General features: G+C 43.1%; 1 protein-coding gene across 2 annotated transcripts in view; it reads left to right on the forward strand.

Annotated features, from left to right (window-relative positions):
- LOC140344577 (histo-blood group ABO system transferase-like) overlaps positions 1–19,621 on the forward strand; it is an 85,373-nt gene extending 65,752 nt beyond the window's left edge. For both annotated transcript variants that reach the window (XM_072431827.1, XM_072431826.1), the window contains one exon: positions 17,792–19,621. In XM_072431827.1, the coding sequence (XP_072287928.1) occupies positions 17,792–18,545 (754 nt within the window). In that variant the 3' untranslated portion in view covers positions 18,546–19,621. The remainder of the gene's footprint in view (positions 1–17,791) is intronic.
- The last annotated feature ends 301 nt before the right edge of the window (positions 19,622–19,922 follow it).

The following is a 19,922-nucleotide window of genomic DNA, read 5'->3' on the forward strand; positions in this document are numbered from 1 at the left end:
ATGGGGATGGGATGGCAAGCGCAGCATGTGCTATGCAAAACCCTCAGCGCCATATAGCAATGGCGCCCCCCATCCCCTGTAAGTCCCAGTGGCAGCCATGGGTGTTCTAAGGTGATTTCCCGACGGGAGCAAGGACCTAAATGTATCAAGTGTTAAATAAAGTAACTGTGAGATCTAATATTTGTGAATTCAGCATCATGACATATATATTACAATAAATCTTAAGATCTACCAGGAGAATAGTTTCATTTTATGCTACATTACATTGTTGCAACCAAAGAACAGATAGTACAAAGTTTAGACACACATATTATGCATAAAAATATTTATACACAGAACTTTAAGGGTATAGTAGATATATGCAAATAGTCCTGTGGGGATATAAGATAAATCATAATATATTTCCAATATGCATAGCTCATTATTTGCAAATATTTGATATATAAGTAAGAGGGTGTAATGAAGTGTGAGAGCCTGTTTGTGTTATGTCTGGATTAAATAAAAGATTTAGGCCCTGATGTATTAAAGCTCTCCAAGGCTGGAGAGAATACACTTTCACTAGAGAAGCTGGGTGATCCAACAAACCTAGGATGGATCTGGTCCAGGATTCAAAGCATTTGCTAGCAAATGACATTGAAGAAATCCATTCCAGGTTTGCTTGATCACCTAGCTTCACTGGTGAAAGTGTATTCTCTCCAGCCTTTAAGAGATTTAAAAAGCCCGGTGGGTATGTTGATTTAAGATTTACTATACATTTTGTTTCTGTAGGAATTTTTTTATGTAGGTCACCTTCTCTAAGGTTTGGGAGTATGTGTTCGAGACCAAAGAATTTAAGAACTTTTGGGTTGTATTGGTGCTTGGTGCTTACATGATGGCATACAGGTGTAACTATTTTACCCACTTCAATGAAGTGTATGTGTTCATAGATCCTCTTTTTGAGTGGTCATATAGTTTTTTCCTATATAAAAGGAGGCACAGATGCAAGTAATCATATAGATTACGCCTCTAGTATTGCAATCAATGTATGTATTGGGTCTATGGTTTTTGCCATTTGGTAGGTTGATCAAATATGATTCCTGGATCCATATACATGTGCCTTTGGTAGTTAAAGTATGAGTGGGATCATCTTCAAGGTTAGGTTGATAATGACTAGAGGTTAAATGGTCTTTGAGTGATTTCGATTTTCTATAGGTGATTTGTGGTTTATTGCTGGGAAATTTGCTGACTTTGGGGTCAGCTAGGGGAAAATGTCTGTTTTGGGTGAGGGTATTGGTGATCAGTTTGTTATTTTCATTATAGGTGGTGATCAATCTTACTGTATTGGGTGTCTCAGTGTGTTTTTTTGAAAGGTCTTTTCTTTCATAATTCATGGCTCTAATATAGGATCTTTTGAGTAGGTTTTTGGAGTAACCTCTAAGCAATAGTCTTTCTTGTAATAATTTGGCTTCATATTTGAAGTCTGATTCAGGGCTGCAGTTTCTTTTCAGCCTCAAGTATTGGCTGAATGGAATGCTTTCAATCAGAGGTTTGCACTTTGTGCATGTAAAATCGTGTTTCCGGCAGTGGGTTTCCTAAAGAGTGTTGTTGTGACTGTATTTTTGGTGTCTATCCTAATAAAAAGGTCTAGAAATGGTAATTGAGTTTTGCTGTAGTCAAGGGTGAACTTTAAGTTAAATTCATGTGATTGTATAAATTCAAAGAATTCCAGAAGTAGAGGTTCCAAACCTATCCAAAACATTAACACATTGTCAATGTAGCATTTCCAAGTTAGGATGCATTTATTATATTTATTGATATAAGGGTTTGAGAACAAGTTTTTTTTTTCCATTCCCCCAAGTATATGTTAGCATATAACCGGTGCGCATTTCGTTCCCATCGCAACACCCTGCTTTTGAAGGTAGATCTTGCCATCAAAAGTAAATGTGTTTTTGTTGAGTATTAAGGTTAGTAAGGATATGACAAATTCGTTTTGAGGTTTCGCTAGGTGGTATGCTCTCTCAAGGCATTCCACCATAGTATAGTAGTATAGTTACATAGTAGGTTAGGTTAAAAAAAGATATAAGTCCATTCAGTTCAACCACTAGGGAAATAAACATATCCCAGATCAAAACCCCTATAAGACATAGTTTGTCATGAGGAAGGCAAAAAAAAAAAACCCTGGTACAGTTTGCTTCAACAGGGAAAAAAAAATTCCTTCCTGATTCCATGAGGCAATCAGATGTTCCCTGGATCAACAGTCACTGTTATTTTTACTTTAAAGCCTTATCACCCAGTTAAATTCTGTGCTACTAGAAAAGTATCCAGCTTTTTCTTAAATCAATTTATAGTAGTTGCTGAAGCTACTTCCTGAGGGAGCCGATTCTACATTTTCACAGACCTTACAGTGAAGAATTTCTTCCTTATCCGGAGCTTAAACTTCTTTTCTTCCAGACCCAAAGCGTGCCCTCTTGTTCTTTGTAATGATCTCAAAGTGAATAATGGGGAAGAGAGTTCTCTATATGGACCGTTTATATATTTATACAGGGTGATCATATCCCCCCTAAACATCTCTTCCCAAGGGAGAAAAGATTCAGTTCAGCTAATCTCTCCTCATAGCTGAGCTCCTCCATTCCTTTTATTAATTTTGTTGCCCTTCTCTGCACTCTCCCCAATTCCACAATGTCCTTTTTGTGAACTGGTGCACAAACCTGGACTGCATATTCCAGATGTGGTCTGACCAATGTTTTGTACAGGGCAGGATTATGTCTCTATCTCTGCAGTCTATTCCTCTTTTAATACAGGAAAGTACTTTACTAGCTTTAGATATTGCAGCTTGGCATTGCATGCTGTTATTAGGACTATGATCTACCAGAACCGCTAGATCCTTTTCCATTTCTGGCTACCCCAAATGTATTCCCCCTAGACAGTATGAAGCATGCATGTTAGCTCCCAAGTGCAAATTTTACATTTATCTATAATAAATGTCATTTGCCACTTGGCTGCCCAATCAAACAGTACATCCAGGTCTGCTTGTAGATTATAGACATCCGGTATGCAGTTTATTCCATTACATAGTTTGGTGTCATCTGCAAACACAGAAATGGTACTTTTAATCCCAAACTCTATATGATTTATGAAGATGTTAAACAGTAAAGGTCCCAACACCGAACCCTGGGGTACATCACTAATACAGTCCATTCTGACTATGAATCATTAATTACAACTTTCTGAATGCATCCTTTAAGCAAGTTCTCTATCCATTTACAGATTGACTTTTCTAAACCCATCGACCCCAACTTGCATATTAACCGTCTGTGGGGTACAGTGTCAAATGCTTTAGCGAAGTCAAAGTACACTATATCAACTGCTATTCCACTGTCTACCTGTTTACTTACTTCCTTATAAAAAGAGAGTATAAATTTGTTTGACAACTTCTGTCTTTCTTGAAGCCATGCTGACTATCACTTATAATATTATTTTCTAGCAGAAACTCCTCTATGTGGCTCTTTATCAAACTCTCTAAGACCTTTCCAACTATGGACGTTAAACTAACGGGTCTGTAGTTACTAGTGTTGTTCGAATTTGGGTTGTCCTAATGTTCGACTAAATATGACCGTTCGAATTCGGGTGGACCTGACCCGAATTTTGCTGAATTCGAAGCCCCAAATTCTACCCTCCCACAATGCCTAGGGACCTCCCCCATGATGCATAGGGCCCTCCAATAACAGCAGGGATGCCCCCCTGCATGTTTGTTGTGGCAGGCAGCCGATTGGCTGCATTTTCCACTCCTGACAGAGATTTGCTGATAGCATCACAACTTTTCTGTGCTGCTTGGCTTGCTTTGTCAAAGTGAAAAAAAGTGCTTTACTTTGTTAGACTGTGTCACAGTCACACTATTAGTCAGATAGATTGTTGGATTGTACTGTATTGGTGCAGTCCTGAAATCTACTGTACTCAGATAGCTAGAGTGTTATACTGTTAGCTAGATAGATAGTTAGATAGATAGATAGATAGATAGATAGATAGATAGATAGATAGTCAGTCAGTGTGTTACATACACGCAGCCAGAGGCAGCCAGAGGCAGGGTCCATTCGCTGACTACGTGCACAGTATCACACTTGTACTGAGAGACAGACACAGACGCAGTGTATACTGCAGTATATAGTTTGTATACTGTGCTGCATATTACAAGCGTCACCACTGAAGCAAAGTGCTGCATACAACACACACAGCGCACTTGCATTTTTTGTGTCAACCCCCCCTCCCCCCAATAAAAAAATCCACTTACTGTACAAATTGACATATACATATAGCATATTAGCTATAAAGTATTTTGCAGGGTGTAAAGCCACATAAAGAAAAAAATTCTACAATGTCTGGCCAAAGAGGAAAGGGCAGCTTTGGCAGGGGTGGCAAGCAAAGCAGTATGAGTTTGTTTTTAGCTGTAGACCCAAGAACAAGAAGCGCTGCTGTTGGTGGTGGGTGTCCATTATTGCCACACCAGGCAGAAGACGTAGTGGCGTACATGACCCAGCCTGGGTCAAGTCATTGTACCCCCTCCCAAGACTTTTGTGTCCCAAAAGTCCACGATACACCTGTTCCTCCTAGTTCTTCATCAGCAGCTGGAAAGTCACGTGTACGGCAGTATATAGAGGAGTCCCACCGAGGGGTTGGAGAGGCGGAGCTACAAGCATTTCTTGAAGATGCTCAGTTGTTTCAGTCATCTGACGAAGAGAGTCAGTTCACAGGCTTTCCCCCCAGTTACTTTTCACCAGAACACTCTGAGCCAAATAAAAACTGGCTCCAAAAGGCCGCTGCTTCCTTTCGGCACATATAGGGAAACTTTCTCTGATGATGATGATGATGATGATGTCCTTGATCTGACATGGGGCGAACAAGGAGATCATCATAGGCAGGAAGAAGAGGAGGAGGAGGAAGAAGAGGAGGAGGAGGTTGCAGAGCGCCCTCAAAGGGGGAGAGGGAGGAAGAGGGTAAAAGCTGCCCACACTCTGCATTCTTCAAGTACCAGTGAGGCAAGTCATAGATGTAAATCGTCGGAAGCTATCACCACAGCTATACCTCAACAACTGCGAACAGCCACCACGAGCACCAGCTCCAGAGCACCTTTCGGCCCAGTTAGATGTTCGCCAGTGTGGGCAATTTTTAATGTCCATAGTGATAAAAACACTATGGTCATCTGTAAACTGTGTGCTTAACATTTGAAACGAGGCAAAAACCTAAACAAACTTGGAACAAGTTGCATGAGCACTCATTTAAAAAGCCACCACCCAGTAACCTGGCGGGAACACCTGGTCAAAACACAGAGCTCTGTACAACCACCTCCGCCCAAGAAGCAAGCTCAAACTGCTCGATCTTCCTCCGCTGCATTTCCTCCTTCTGCCACCAAAGTTACCCGTGCTGCTGCCAGCAATTTGAGTGGGGCATGTAGCCCAGCATTACCTTTTTCAGCCTCCACCAGGGGTGAGCAGGAGCTCCAACGCAGACCGGCTGCTGTTTGTAGCATTGCTAGCAGTCAGGACCAGGCATCATTGCCATCCCCCACAACTTCTACCCCATCATCCAATCTTTCTGTGGTTAGCATTAGCAGCATCCAACCTTCCATCCCCCAGATGTTGGAGTGCAAGAGGAAATATGGCCCAAATGACCCCAAAACAAAGCTAATCAATATGGCAATTGCACAGTTAATTGCATTAGAGCTCCTCCCTTACCGGCTGGTGGACTCTAATGCGTTCCGTTACGCATTCCTCTGCGCAAACCCACAGTACGTTATGCCTAAGCGACAGTATTTTGCAGAAAAATGTGTTCCTGCTTTGCAGGAACACAAGCAGAGCAATGTGTCCATGGCCCTGCAGCACCCAGTTTCTGGCAAGGTGCACCTGACAACCGACAGTTGGTCGAGCAAGCATGGAGTGGGAAGATATATTTCCTATACAGCTCACTGGGTAACTGGGTGGCAGCAGGGGAAGATGCAGCTGCAGCAAGGCCTGCATACCTACCTCCGCCCAGAGCTCATTGCCATGCAGTTTCCTCCTCAACCTCCACTTCCACCTTTTCCTTTGACTCTTGTGCCTCAACCTCTTCCTCCAGGGACACTTTGCCGTGGAGACCGAGCACCTCCCAATCGGCAGCATCTGTTCACCGCCAGCAACAACCTAGAGTTTGCTATTTTGGTGCTCAATTCAGACGTTGCCACGCAGTCCTGAGGTTGTGAAGCCTGGGTTCCCTCATCCACACGGGCGCAGCCATTCTAAGTGCCTTGCGGGAGCAGGAGGACATATGGCTAACTCCTAACAGACTTCAGCCAGGCAAGGTCGTGTGTGACAACGAGGCCAGTCTGCTGGGCAGCCCTGCATTGTGGGAAACTCACACACGTACCTTGCCTGGCTCACGTCATGAACCTGATAGTACAGCGCCTCCTTAGGAATTACCCAGGCCTCCAGCCGCTGTTGCTGAATACCAGAAAGTTGTCAGCGTATTTCCGCCGGTCGTACACACCCAGTGCCAGATTGGTGGATTTACAGCAAAATCTCAACCTGCCAGTGCACCGGTTAATTTGTGATGTGGCCACACGTTGGAATTCCACCTTTTACATGCTGCAGCGGCTGGCTGAACAACAGAAAGCGGTGGTGGATTACGTGGCAGAGTCTGTTCGTTTCAGGCGTATACCTACACTACCTTTCTTCAGCCCTGCGGAGTGGCTGCAAATTGAGGACTTGTGCACTGTATTGTCACCTTTTGAAGAGGCCACCAGGATGATCAGCAGAGATCAGGCCTGTGTCAGTGACACCATCCCCATCATATGCCTGCTGGAATAGATGATGATGGATCTCGGACACGACACAGAGCGGACGCTGAATCAAGAGATGACGTTTCAAACATCATCTCGGACATGGGTGCCTACTAGGCATAGTGCACCACAAATCCAGGAAGAAGGGGAGGTGGAAGAGGATGAGGAGGACATTGCAGGTGGAAGAGGATGGGGAGGAAGGGGCAGAGGAGGATATTGAGGGTACATGGCATCCATCCACCCAAACACAAGGCGCCTTGTTCCGTGAATGGCAAGACCAGGCGGAGGAGGAGGAGGACGAGCCTGTGCTGCTGTTCGACCCACAGGAGTGTGGGTTCAGAACTACCTCAGCTGTGGGTAGTTTGAGCCACATGACAACATTCATGCAGGAGTGCATAGCCAAAGATCCATGCATAGAACACATGAAAACAAAGACTGACGACTATTGGATTGCTACATTACTGGATCCACGTTACAAGCTCGAGATACAACAACTGATCTTGCCCCAATACAGGGGACCTAAATGCAGCACTACCAAGAAGTGCTTGTAAGGGACTTGTGCTCAGTCTGTCCGACTGCCTGCAGCAGCAGCAGCAGCAGCAGGGATCCCTATGGCAGTTCCACAAGCCATGGGAGCCAAACAACTGCTTTAAGCGGCATGGGTGGCAGCAGCAATAGAGGTCGTCTAAGGCAAACTATGCAGGCTTTTTTTTTTTGAGCGGAAGCAAGCCTTCAGTCGTGCAGCAATTGCCAATGACACTCAGCAGCTGTACTCAGTCATGGTGCAGGAATACCTGAGCTGTGCATTGGACATCTGCAACCTGCAAAGCCAGGACCCACTGGGCTACTGCGTATCCAAACTTGAGCAGTGGCTGGAGCTGGCAGAACATGCCATTCAGATCCTTGCCCGCCCAGCAGCAAGTGTGTTATCTGAAAGAGCCTTCAGTGCAGCTGGGGGCGTACTGAGTGACAAACGGATTCGGCTCACCACAGAAAATGTCGACCGAATCACTTTTATTAAAATGAATAAGGCTTGGATCGGCAATGACTTCAACACCCCCTCTGCAGACTGTACTGATTAGTCGTCAACTGCCGCACAGACATCTTGATGGGAAGAGCACGTTCACAGCCTTTCGGCATCTCCTTCTACTCCTCCCCCTAGTGGCCCTCTACCCCTACTCTGTCTCTGAGGTATATAACTTGCAATAAAGCTGTGTAACTGGCAATTTCTTTTAACAAGCACTCCCCTCAGGGCCCTCTGCCTCTATCTACTTTGAGGCCCATATCACTTGTAATGGAGCTGTGTGATTCTTAATAAATATTTGTATTTATGGTAGAGATATACATACATTTTTCTGTTTATTTTCATAGATAGCAAGTGGTATCAGAATGAATTATCTGTATTTTTTTACAGAAATACAGAATTTTTTCTGTTTATTTTGATAGCAAGTGGTATCAGAATGAAATATCTGTATTTTTTTTTACAGAAATTTTTCTGTTTATTTTGATAGATTGCAATAGTTAGCATACATTATGATAACTCTTGCAATCTATCAAAATAAACAGAAAAATGAATGTATTTCTGTAAAAAAATACAGATATTTAATTCTGATACCACTTGCTATCTATCAAAATAAACAGCAAAATTTCTGTTTTTCTAAAAAAAATACAGATATTTAATTCAGACTACAACTTGCTATCTATCAAAAAAGCCATAAAAACGTATGTATTTCTCTACAAAAAATACAGATATTTAATTATGATTCTTAAATAAATATCAGCACTTTTTAGAGAGAAATACAGATTTTTTTATGACTATTTAGATAGATAGCAAGTGGGATTAGAATTCAATATCTGTATTTTTTTTTAAAGAAATAAAGATAATTTTATGGGTTTTTTATGATAGATACTAAGTGCTATCAGAATGAAATATCTGTATTTTTTTTTTGGATAAATGGAAAATGGATACATTTTTCTGGCTTTTTGATATATTACAAGAGGTATAATTTAGAATACCTCTTGATATCTATCACAAAAAAACTAAAAATGTCTGTATTTCTGTAAAAAAAAATACAGATATTTTATTATGATAGCACGTGGTATCTATCCTAAAACCCATAAAAAAATCAGTATTTTTCTCCAAAAATTAGAGATTTCATTCCGATCCCACTTTGCTATATATCTCCATAGCGATAAAAATTTCTATATTTCTCTACCAAAAATCTAGATATTTATTTCTGATAGCACTTTGTATCGATCCAAAAGACCATAAAAAATTCTATATTTCTCTACAGAAAATACAGATCTTTAGTTCTGATCCCACTTTGCTATATATCCCTAAAGCCATAAAAATTGATGTATTACTCTACAAACAATACAGATCTTTAATTCTGATAGCACTTGGTAGTTGGTATCTATCCAAAAGGCCATAAAAAATTATATATTTTTCTTCAAAAAATACGGATATTTTATTCTGATAGCACTTGGTATGTATCTGGCATCTAGAGTTTGGTATTGGGCAGGTGGCAGTATCATTTACAGCAGGAGGAGGAGGTGGGGGTCCTGAGATGGAGCGGGGACTGCATTGGGAACTGGCATCTAGAGCTGGTTACCTCAACCTCCAATGTGGTCCATGCTCCGTCACAGGGCCCACCACCTCCTACTGACCGCCTTCCCAGTACCCAACTCTAGATGCAAGATACTAATGCCGTCCACACTTTGTCTCAGTGCCCACCACCTCCTCCTCCTGCTGTAACTGATGCTGTCACCTGCCCAATACCTGACTGTAAATGCCAGATACTAATGCCATCCACACTCCATCTCAGAGCCCACCGCCTCCTCCTCTGACTGTAACTGATGCTGCCGCCTGCCCAGTAACGGACTGTAGATGCCAGATACTAATGCCATCCACACTCCGTCTCAGAGCCCACCGCCTCCTCCTCTGGCTGTAACTGATGCTGCCACCTGCCCAGTAACCGACTGTAGATGCCAGATACTAATGCCATCCACACTCCATCTCAGAGCCCACCACCTCCTCCTCTTGCTGTAAATGATGCTGTCACCTGCCCAATACCTGACTGTAAATGCAAGATAATAATGCCATCCACACTCCATCTCACAGCCCACCGCCTCCTCCTTCTGCTTTAAAAGATGCTGTCTCCTGCCCAGTACCCGACTTTTGATGCGAGATACTAATGCCATCCACACTCCGTCTCAGGGCCCACCGCCTCCTTCTTCTGCTGTTACTGATCCTGCCGCCTGCCCAGTACCCTACTCTAGATGCCAGTTACTAATGTTGTCTACACTTTGTTCAAGAGCCCACCACCTCTTCCTCCTGTTGTTACTGCTGCCGCCTGCCCAGTACCCAGTACCCAGCTGTAGATACCAGTTAACAAGGCTGTCCATGCCGCATTTTAGAAAGTTACAGCTAGCAGATAGGAAAAGGCAGTCCCCTACACAGCTTTAATTGATGCTGCCACCTGCCCAGTACCCAACTGTAGATGCCAGATACTAATGCTGTTCACGCTCCGTCTCAGAGCCCACCACCTCCTCTTGCTGTAACTGATGCTTCCACCTGCCCAGTACCCGACTGTAGATGCCAGATACTAATACCATCCACACTCCGTCTCAGAGCCCACCTCCTCCTCCTCCTGCTGTAAATGAGGCTGCAGCCTGCTTAGTACCTGACTTTAGATGCCAGATACTAATGCCGTCCACACTCTGTCTCAGAGCCCACTGCCTCCTCCTCCTGGTGTAAATGTTGCTGCCACCTGCCCAGTACCTGAATTTAGATGCCAAATACTAATGCTGTCCACACTTCGTCTCAGAGCCCACCGCCTCCTACTCCTGCTGTAACTGATGCTGCCACCTGCCCAGTACTCGACTGTAGATGCCAGATACTAATGCCATCCACACTCCGTCTCACAGCCCACCGCCTCCTCCTCCTGCTGTAAATGATGCTGCCGCCTGCCCAGTACCTAACTTTAGATGCCAGATACTAATGCCCTCCATGTTCCGTCTCAGAGCCCACCACCTCCTCCTCTTCCTGCTGTAAATGATGCTGCTGCCTGCCCAGTACAAATCTATAGATGCCAGATACTAATGCCGTCCGCACTTTGTTCAAGAGCCCACCACCTCTTCCTCCTACTGTTACTGCTGCCGCCTGCTCAGTACCCAGTACCCAACTGTAGATGCCAGTTACAAGGCTGTCCATGCTGCATTTTAAATGTTACAGCTAGCAGATAGGAAAAGGCAGTCCCCTAAAAAGCAATGTCTCCACTAGCTACAGCTTCTACACTGTCCATATGGGTGATGGCCTCAACTACTAATGCCGTCCTTGCTCCGTCCCAGGGCCCACCGCCTCCTACTCCCAGTACCCAGCTCTAGATGCCAGTTAACAATGCCATCCACACTTCTCAGGGCCCACCACCTCCTCCTCCTGCTTTCACTGATGCTGCCTCTTGCCCAGTACCCAACTCTAGATGCCAGTTACTAATGCCGTCCTTGCTGCGTCTCAGGGCCTACCGCCTCCTCCTCCCAGTACCCATCTCTAGATGCCAGTTAACAATGCCATCCACAGTACTCAGGGCCCACCGCCTACTCTTCCTGCTATTACTGCTGCTGCCTGCCCACTGTCCAGTACCCAGCTCTAGATGCCAGGCTAGACTCAAGCTCAACAGTATTTTCTTTCCCCACTGATTCTGCCTAGCCCCGTTTCCTTTCATGTGCTTTCACTCGATAGCAGGCCTTGAGATGGAGTGTGGAAGGCATTAGTAACTGGCATCTAGAGCTGGGTGTAGTGCATCTTTAATGACACCCCGAAGTGTGTAATCTGAAATTTCGTGATATAATGTAGAAGGCCACGTCTTCTGCTTCATCCATCGGTACCATCCTTTATCGGACTGAATTTCTGTGTATGTTACCCCAGAACTGGAAAGTGGGACAGCAGTCCCTCTGTATATGTTGGGGGGATGAGATGGGAAACACCGGTATATTTAACGGGAATCGAGAGGTCCTAGATGACCACATTGAGCCATGATCCGTCAACAAGGATCTTGTGAAAATACTGCAGAATGATGAGTTTCGGACTGAGAACCAGCTGAAAGGGAAGGGTGAGATGTCATTTGCAAATGACACGTTGGGGGATCTCTGGGTGAAATGCACAATGCCATAATTTACCGCCAAGTGCGTCATTACCGAACTAACCACCAACTACGGTTCTTTTTCCTTACCCGTAGTTCTTCGGGTCTACAAAGAGAGCATACTGGCCAACTTCCAACATGGACCCCAGCCCAACGTTGTCATCATCAACTCGTGTATATAGGATGTTATCAGGTATCATGAGCAATCACTGCAAATGTACAAAACCAACCTGGACCACCTGTTTATTTGGCTCACCGAGGTGCTGAGCCCCAAATGTCTGGTGATATGCAACATGTCCATGTCTGTTGGATTCAAAGTTGGTGAAGTGCTAGAGTACCCAATTCCTAATGTGCGCTGGGACATCATAGAAGGGAATTTCTACAGCGCCACACTGGCAGATTTGCACCAATTGGATGTGATTGACTTACACTTACGCTTCAAGCTGCGCTCCAGGGTTAAAGATGCCACCCGCTCGAATGAGCTGGCTCATCGGAAGTATTCCTGCATCCTGATGGCTTATATTGATTAAGCCTGGGGTGTGCAGCAGGAACAGCAGGAAGAGGAGGCGGTGGGCTCTGAGACGGAGCGTGGACAGCATTGGTAACTGGCATCTAGAGCTGGGTACTGGGCAGGCAGCAGGAGTTACAGCATGAGGAGGAGGTGGTGGGCCCTAAGAAGGAGCAAGGACGGCATTAAAGGGTGAGGCCATCACCTATATGGACAGTGTAGAAGCTGTAGCTATTGGAGACATGAATGGATGAACGAGATTCCAATCCGTACCTACTATGTAGCGAAACCACATGATACGGAACGGGCTTGGCTGAATCAGGGGGGAAAGAACACCCTGTTGAGCTTGAGTCTAGTCTGGCATCTAGAGCTGGGTACTGGGCAGTGGGCGGGCAGCAGCAGTAAGAGCAGGAGGAGTAACACAGCCATCCACACTACGTCTCAGGGCCCACTGCCACTGTAGGGACAGTGGGAATCTCATTCATCCCAATAGCTACACCTTCTACGCTGTCAATAAAGGATGATGACCTCAAGCTGTAATGCCGTCCTTGCTCTGTCCCAGGGCCCACTGCCTCCTCCTCCTGCTGCTGCCGCCAACTGCCCAGTATCCAGCTCTAGATGGCATTTAACAATGCTGTCCACACTCTGTCTCAGGGCCTGCTGCCTCCTCCTCATGCTGTTACTGCTGCCGCCTGCCCACTGCCTAGTACCCAGCTCTAGATGTCAGGCTAGACTTAAGCTCAACAGGGTGTTCTTTCCCCGCTGATTCCGCTAAGTCCATTCTGTTTCATGTGGTTTCGCTACATAGTAGGTAGGGACAGATTGGAATCTCATTCATCCATTCATGTCTCCAATAGCTACAGCTTCGACACTGTCCATATAGGTGATGGCCTCAACCTCTAATGCTGTCCTTGCTCCTTCTCAGGGCCCACTGCCTCCTCCTCATGCTGTAACTGATGCCCCCTGCCCAGTACCCAGCTCTGGATGCCAGTAACCAATGCTGTCCACGATCCGTCTCAGGGCCCACCACCTCCTCCTCCTGCTGTTGCCACCTGTCAGTACTCCATTAATAAATATCGCATTACAGCCATCTAGGTGGCATTGATGATGCACTACACCCAGCTCTAGATGCCAGTTACCAATGCAGTTCCCGCTCCACTCAGTGCCCACCACCTCCTCCTCCTGCTGCTGCCACCTGTCACTTGTAACTTATAACAGAGCTGTGTAGCTGGCTAATTTTTTGACTGAAAGACCCCCCTTAGAGACCTCTGCCTGTACCCTGAAGCCTGTGTATTTCTTGTAACGGAGTGGTGAAACCTGGTGGCTAATTTTGGACCAGAGGAACCCCCTCATATCCCTCTCTGCCTCTACTCGGAGACCGTATAAAGTCCGACATGTTCCCTTAACCGCCCCCTAAAATGGCCTTGCCAGCAACAGAAAAAAGACTTTATTTTTTTTTTACTTGTACAGTGTTGTGCAGAGCTGGGGGAGTCTTGACATGTCTTTTTAAATGTATTTATAGGCTGTAGAAGCTCTACACCATCCCGAAAAACAACCCAAATTTTTCCCCTATTGACTTCAATGGAGTTCAAATTCGACGGTCAATCACCCGAATATTTATGCATTATTAGACCAAATAGCGGTCAAATCGAATTGCGAGCTATTCGACCAACACTAGTAGTTACCTGGTAATGACTTTGCTCCCTTTTTGAAGATAGGAACCACATTGGCCTTATGCCAATCCATCGGTACCGTTCTAGTGACTAAAGACTCCCTAAAAATTAGAAATAGTGGCTTTGAAATTACTGAGCTCAGCTCTTTGAGGACACGTGGATGTAATCCATCAGGTCCTGGTGCTTTGTCAACCCTATTTTCTCCCAGCTGTTTCTCAATCATATCAATTCTGAGCCATTGTGACTCATTTAAAGCAGTGACGTTGCTTTTATGAATTTGGACTTGAGCTCTGCCATTTTCCTTCATGTACACAGAGCTAAAAAGTGTTTAGTAAATCTGCCTTATCTTTATCCCCAATTACCAACCCAGCAACATCCTTTAAGGGGCCTACATGCTCAACATCAGCTGTAAGCCAAATAAGTTTTCATTTTAGCCTCTTAAACTTATTACCCATTGGAATATATTTTTCAGTGTGCTTTTGTAGAACAGACTTGAAACATTCCTATTTCTGTTCTGTGTTCTTTGAAGACAATATTGTCTCCCAACCAAAGTCACAGAGAGCTGCCCTTAATAATGGAAAATTTGCTCTCTTAAAATTAAATGTTTTTATCTTTCCTGTTTTTGCTTCCTGTTTACAGCTTACATTAAATGAAATCATATTATGGTCACTGCTACCCAGATTCTCTTTTATTTGCCTATTTGTTAAAAGCTCTGCATTGTTAGAAAGAACTACGTCCAGCAGAGTATCATTTCTAGTTGGTGCTTCTATAAACTGTACCATAAAATTATCTTGTATTAAATTCACAAATTTCCTCTGTTTTGCTGTTCCTGTAGGACCATTACTCCAGCCACTTTTTGCTGCTTTTTCTATCTATGCTCGTAGTTGATTTTCCATATCTTCCCTAGCACTGGGGGGCCTATAGCTGACTCCAGTCAATAATTGTGTGTTATTCAACCCCACATTCAACTCCACCCATAATGCCTCAACCTCATCGCTTGTCACCTCTGCAATTTCTTCTTTCACATTCACTTTTAGATCACTTCTCACATACAGACAGACTCCACCACCCCTTCGTTTGACTCTGTCTTTATGATAATAATTGTGTGTTATTCAACCCCACATTCAACTCCACCCATAATGCCTCAACATCAGCGCTTGTTACCTCCGCATTTTCTTCTTTCACATTACTTTTAGATCACTTCTCACATATAGACAGACTCCACCACGCCTTCATTTGACTCTGTCTTTACGAAGGAGAGTATACCCAGGAATATTGACAGCCCAGTCATGCGAAGAACAAAGCCAGGATTCAGCAATACCAACTAAGTCATAATTCTCCTCACTCATTAAGGCTTCCAACTCCCCTATCTTGTTTGCTAGACTTCTAGCATCGGTGAACAGGCTCTTTAAACCATTGCTGCTTTTACCATCATTGTATGCCAAATCATTTTGTTTTTCAGTACAACTAGTACTGCACAATCCAATGTTTGTTTGTAACATGGGAAGCTCCTTACAATTATCCATAGTCCTCCCCCCAACTATCCCCAATCCACCCTCCACTAGTGTCTGACCCCTAACCTTTCTGCCACCTTATTTGACTGTCCCACTTCCATATGTCCTAGTTTAAATACCCCCCCACAATTCCCCTAAATCTTTCCCCTAGCACAGCAGACCCCCTTTCATTTAGGTGCAAACCATCTCTGGCATACAGGTTGTACCCCAATGAAAAGTCAGCCCAGTGCTCTATGAACCCAAACCCCTCCCTATTACACCAGGACTTAAGCCATGCGTTTAGCTGCCTAAGCTTCTTCTGCCTTTCCTGTGTTGCGCAATGAGTGTGGTATACTGTTGTATAGAAACACTACATCAATTCTTCATCGTCTACAATCTCACCATTTAGATATTATCCATAGCCCCCTTTTTTCTGAGAAATTCACAGATCTAAAAAACCAATTAGAAAAATTCAACACATCGATCTATAAAAAGGATAAAATGGTTATTTGAACGGTTACACAGTTACGTTAATAACCCTTTGATGAAACTCACTATGTATAGTATGTACAAATATTCTGTTTTGTGAAATTTTAACAGGACAGAAAAAATATTATTTGTTTATGTGTATTAGATGGCTTATGTATCAAATAATTATTCAGTACACTTCACTTTTTGCATGAAAAACCTCTGAGCCTCAAACCTCTTTCTTTTTCTCCACCCATTTACATTTGAACATTACCTAGAGGTGGCTCACTTTAATTAATCCACACATATACATTCATATAGTGAGGAGAAGTAGGACACATTCTGTATACATTCTATATACTTACCTTAAGGGCCTATTCTCCCCCTCGGAGGGGCTTTCTCTACATCTACAAACTGTCCGGGGTTTTTTCCCCGAGGCGTGTTTACACACACACATGTTTTATCTTCAAGGAATATCTATGTTCTTTCCTTTTTTATATTGTCATTTGTTGCCAATTATTGTATCCAAGTGTACTTTACCACATTGTTCCACATGCATTGCTTCTATACTTTATGTACCACCACATGATTGTATTACATGTGTATATATACCAAGTTCATTAATTTTTTCTCCTTGTATTGATTGTTTCTATAATAAAATTATAAATTTACTGTGAAGCTAGATACTTCAAAGTACTGTGTTCATTCTCGCTAAATGTATCATCACCCCTGAAGAAGCCTAAATTTGGCGAAACGCGTCAGAAAATGGACTTACGCTTGCGACACCACTGTTTTTTGTTATATATACCTATCAAAAGTTAATTGTCCAGTGCCCTTGAAGGGCCTACACAGCAATGATCTGGATCTAGATCTCCAGTTATTGTGAAGCTTCATATTTCATTGCACAATACTTGTGATATGTATTATGAGAAAAAATCATTATTACAACCAATATTTTGCCACAAAAACCCTTCTCTTTGTTCTGTTTTTCTATTGATTATCCTCAGGGTTGGCCAACAGGCAGAACCTACGACCTATACATACAGACCTCCACCAGATAAATACTTCAACTCCTTGGTTACAAAAGTTTTCCAATAATTGTTTTTCTAATAAAAGACAATTAGAGTTGACTGAGGATAAACTGTAAGGAAGTTCATCATGGGCCCAGCCCCTAAGGGGGCATTGCCAAAGCTCCAGTGTAATGATAGGAGATCAGTGCCCCATTGGTGAAGAGGAAGATAACCCGTTATGTCCTGTTATTGACATGAATACATTTAACCTCCTGAGCGTTACACTGAGGTCTAGATTTCTGTACCAAAAGTGATCCACTGTTTTTCATGAAATTTTTTTTTTTAAATTGTAGACCTGTAACCGCTGGAGAGGGAGATCGACGGACGACGCTGGACGGAGGACAACGCTGGAATACGAAAACGACGCTGGATGAGCACAGGGGGACCAGGTAAGTATAGATGGGAAAAATCTCGGGGTTAACCATCCTAGCCGTTTTTTTTTTTGCCCGTACGAAGGTCGGGCTTAACGGCTAGGTGGTTAATAAAAGGTAAGTATAACAAAAAAAAATAAGACAAAACAGGCAGGGGAGAGTGGGAATCAAAGTGAGAGCTAAAAACTTAAACCAAACTATTACTATTTAGTACAAAGTGTGATTTGCTACATTTGATTTAACAAAACTAAATGTTAGGATGTGTTGATGTGTTTTCCAGGTATACAGTTTTCGTTAAGACTTTCGTTGAAACTGCCGAACAGTTTTTCATGGTGGGTCATAAAGTCAACTACTATGTGTTTACTGACCGCCCCAATTACATTCTCAATTTTACCCTTCCTGAGGGAAGGCAGGTGGTCATTCTGGAAGTTCCCAGTTACAAACGGTGGCAGGAGGTGTCTATGAGACGTATGGAGATGATCCGTGATCATGCACATCAACGTTTTTCCAAAGAAGTGGATTTCTTAGTGTGTGTTGATGTAGACATGAGATTCAGTGATTCAGTTGGAGTGGAAATATTAAGTGATGTCTTTGGTACATTACATCCTGGCTTTTATAATGGACAGCGCACTGGTTTCACTTATGAACGGAGAAAAGATTCAACAGCTTACATTCCTACAGATGAAGGGGACTTTTATTATGCTGGAGGGTATTTTGGTGGCACAGTGGCAGAAGTCTACAAATTAACCAATTTTTGCCATAACGCCATGATGACTGATAAGGAAAATAACATTGAAGCTATCTGGCATGATGAAAGCTATCTAAACAAATATTTTCTTTACCACAAGCCAACCAAGATTCTATCTCCAGAATATTTATGGGATAATAACATTGGTGTTCCAGGATTCCTCAAGAGAAGACGGTTTGTTGCTGTACCCAAGAATCACAATGCAATCAGAAACAAACGGGCATTACAGGAGAATCAAAAAGTAAAAAAACAAAAATTTCATTTTGGAAGTCCACATATATACTGACCATTGGAACTTTAAATTGATTGTATTACATTTGTTGTGTTCAAAATCTAAGAACTTCATGCATTTAGGTGGTTAGGGGGAATAGGTTTGTTAACATTTATGTATACATGTGCCTCCTGTTACCATAGAACTCTTTAAAGACCAAGAATCTTTACTTCTAGCAAGAAATGCTGGCTGTTTGAGTGGTGCCTTTGCCTTAAAGATCATGGTCTAAAAAAAATTAAAAAAAAATTATGCACAAAAGCCAACTTATTTCTTTCCAACACAAACAAACTTGCTGTGGAATTCCCTGTCCAAGTAAAGAGGAATTTAGGACAAAAGTGTTTATTGGCTGTTTCTATTAAATAAAGTTTTTTTATTATTTTACCTTTTGTGCGGGTGTCAAAGAGGAACTGGTTGAGCAGGTGGAATTGTGTAGCATGCAAACTATGTTCAGGGCTGCCTTCCTTGTTCACCAGTTCACCCATAAAAGTCTATGTACCAGCCACTTCTGAATCCAGCTAGTCTGTGCCCCCATCTACAAGGTTTCACTTTTCGGGACCAATAAATATGCTAGAAGAACGATGTTTAAAATTAGGTATTTCCGTCTGATGACCAATATGAAATATCGGTCGAGGATGATTTGGGGTTTTAATCCCTCACCTACAAGCATGTGTACTGATTTTTCTAGACAAAAAACATCATGTACAGAACCAAGTATGGGCAGTAATCAGCTGACATATCTGTGATGTCTTTGTGATCATATGTTAGTGTTAGTACAGCAGTCTGCTCTGATGTGTGTATGGGCAAATGGATAAGATCATTTTATTGGGATATCATTCTTTTGCACTTTTCTATTTTTTTGGAAACCTATCCTAGAATCAGAGCCCTTGTTTGTTATCTGTACATGAAGACACAGCCCAAAAAACATTGTCAAAATTTCAAACCTTTCCCAGTTTACTAAAAATGTTATTTTCCTTTGTATGTGTCCTGGCAGGAAGGGAAAATAAACCTACCCAATGGGAACAAAGTAGATGTTAAAAACCACAAAGATGTTATATCTCCTATACAAAGAAAATAAAAAGTTTTGTATTGAATTTGGCTTCTTGTTCTCAATTTTGCTGATGCAACTTTGACTTTGGTACACTTTTTGAAAATGTCCTGTATTTTAACTTTTACTTGAGTGTAGTCATTCCAAAGTTCTTAGGCCAGGCAGCATCGCCTCCCTTCAGTGTAAACTGCACTTAAGCACTACAGCCTGGTGCGGGGGGGGGGTTGCGTTGGAGGGGCAGCACTGGGGATATGATGGCGCAGGGTCTCCTAGGGGCACCGCAAGGAGGTCCGCGAGAAGATTTGGGAAGGTGAGTACGTGAGTAGTATTTTCTTTGTTGCCCTTGG

Source organism: Pyxicephalus adspersus, chromosome Z, assembly GCF_032062135.1.
Source record: "Pyxicephalus adspersus chromosome Z, UCB_Pads_2.0, whole genome shotgun sequence".
NCBI lineage: Eukaryota > Metazoa > Chordata > Amphibia > Anura > Pyxicephalidae > Pyxicephalus > Pyxicephalus adspersus.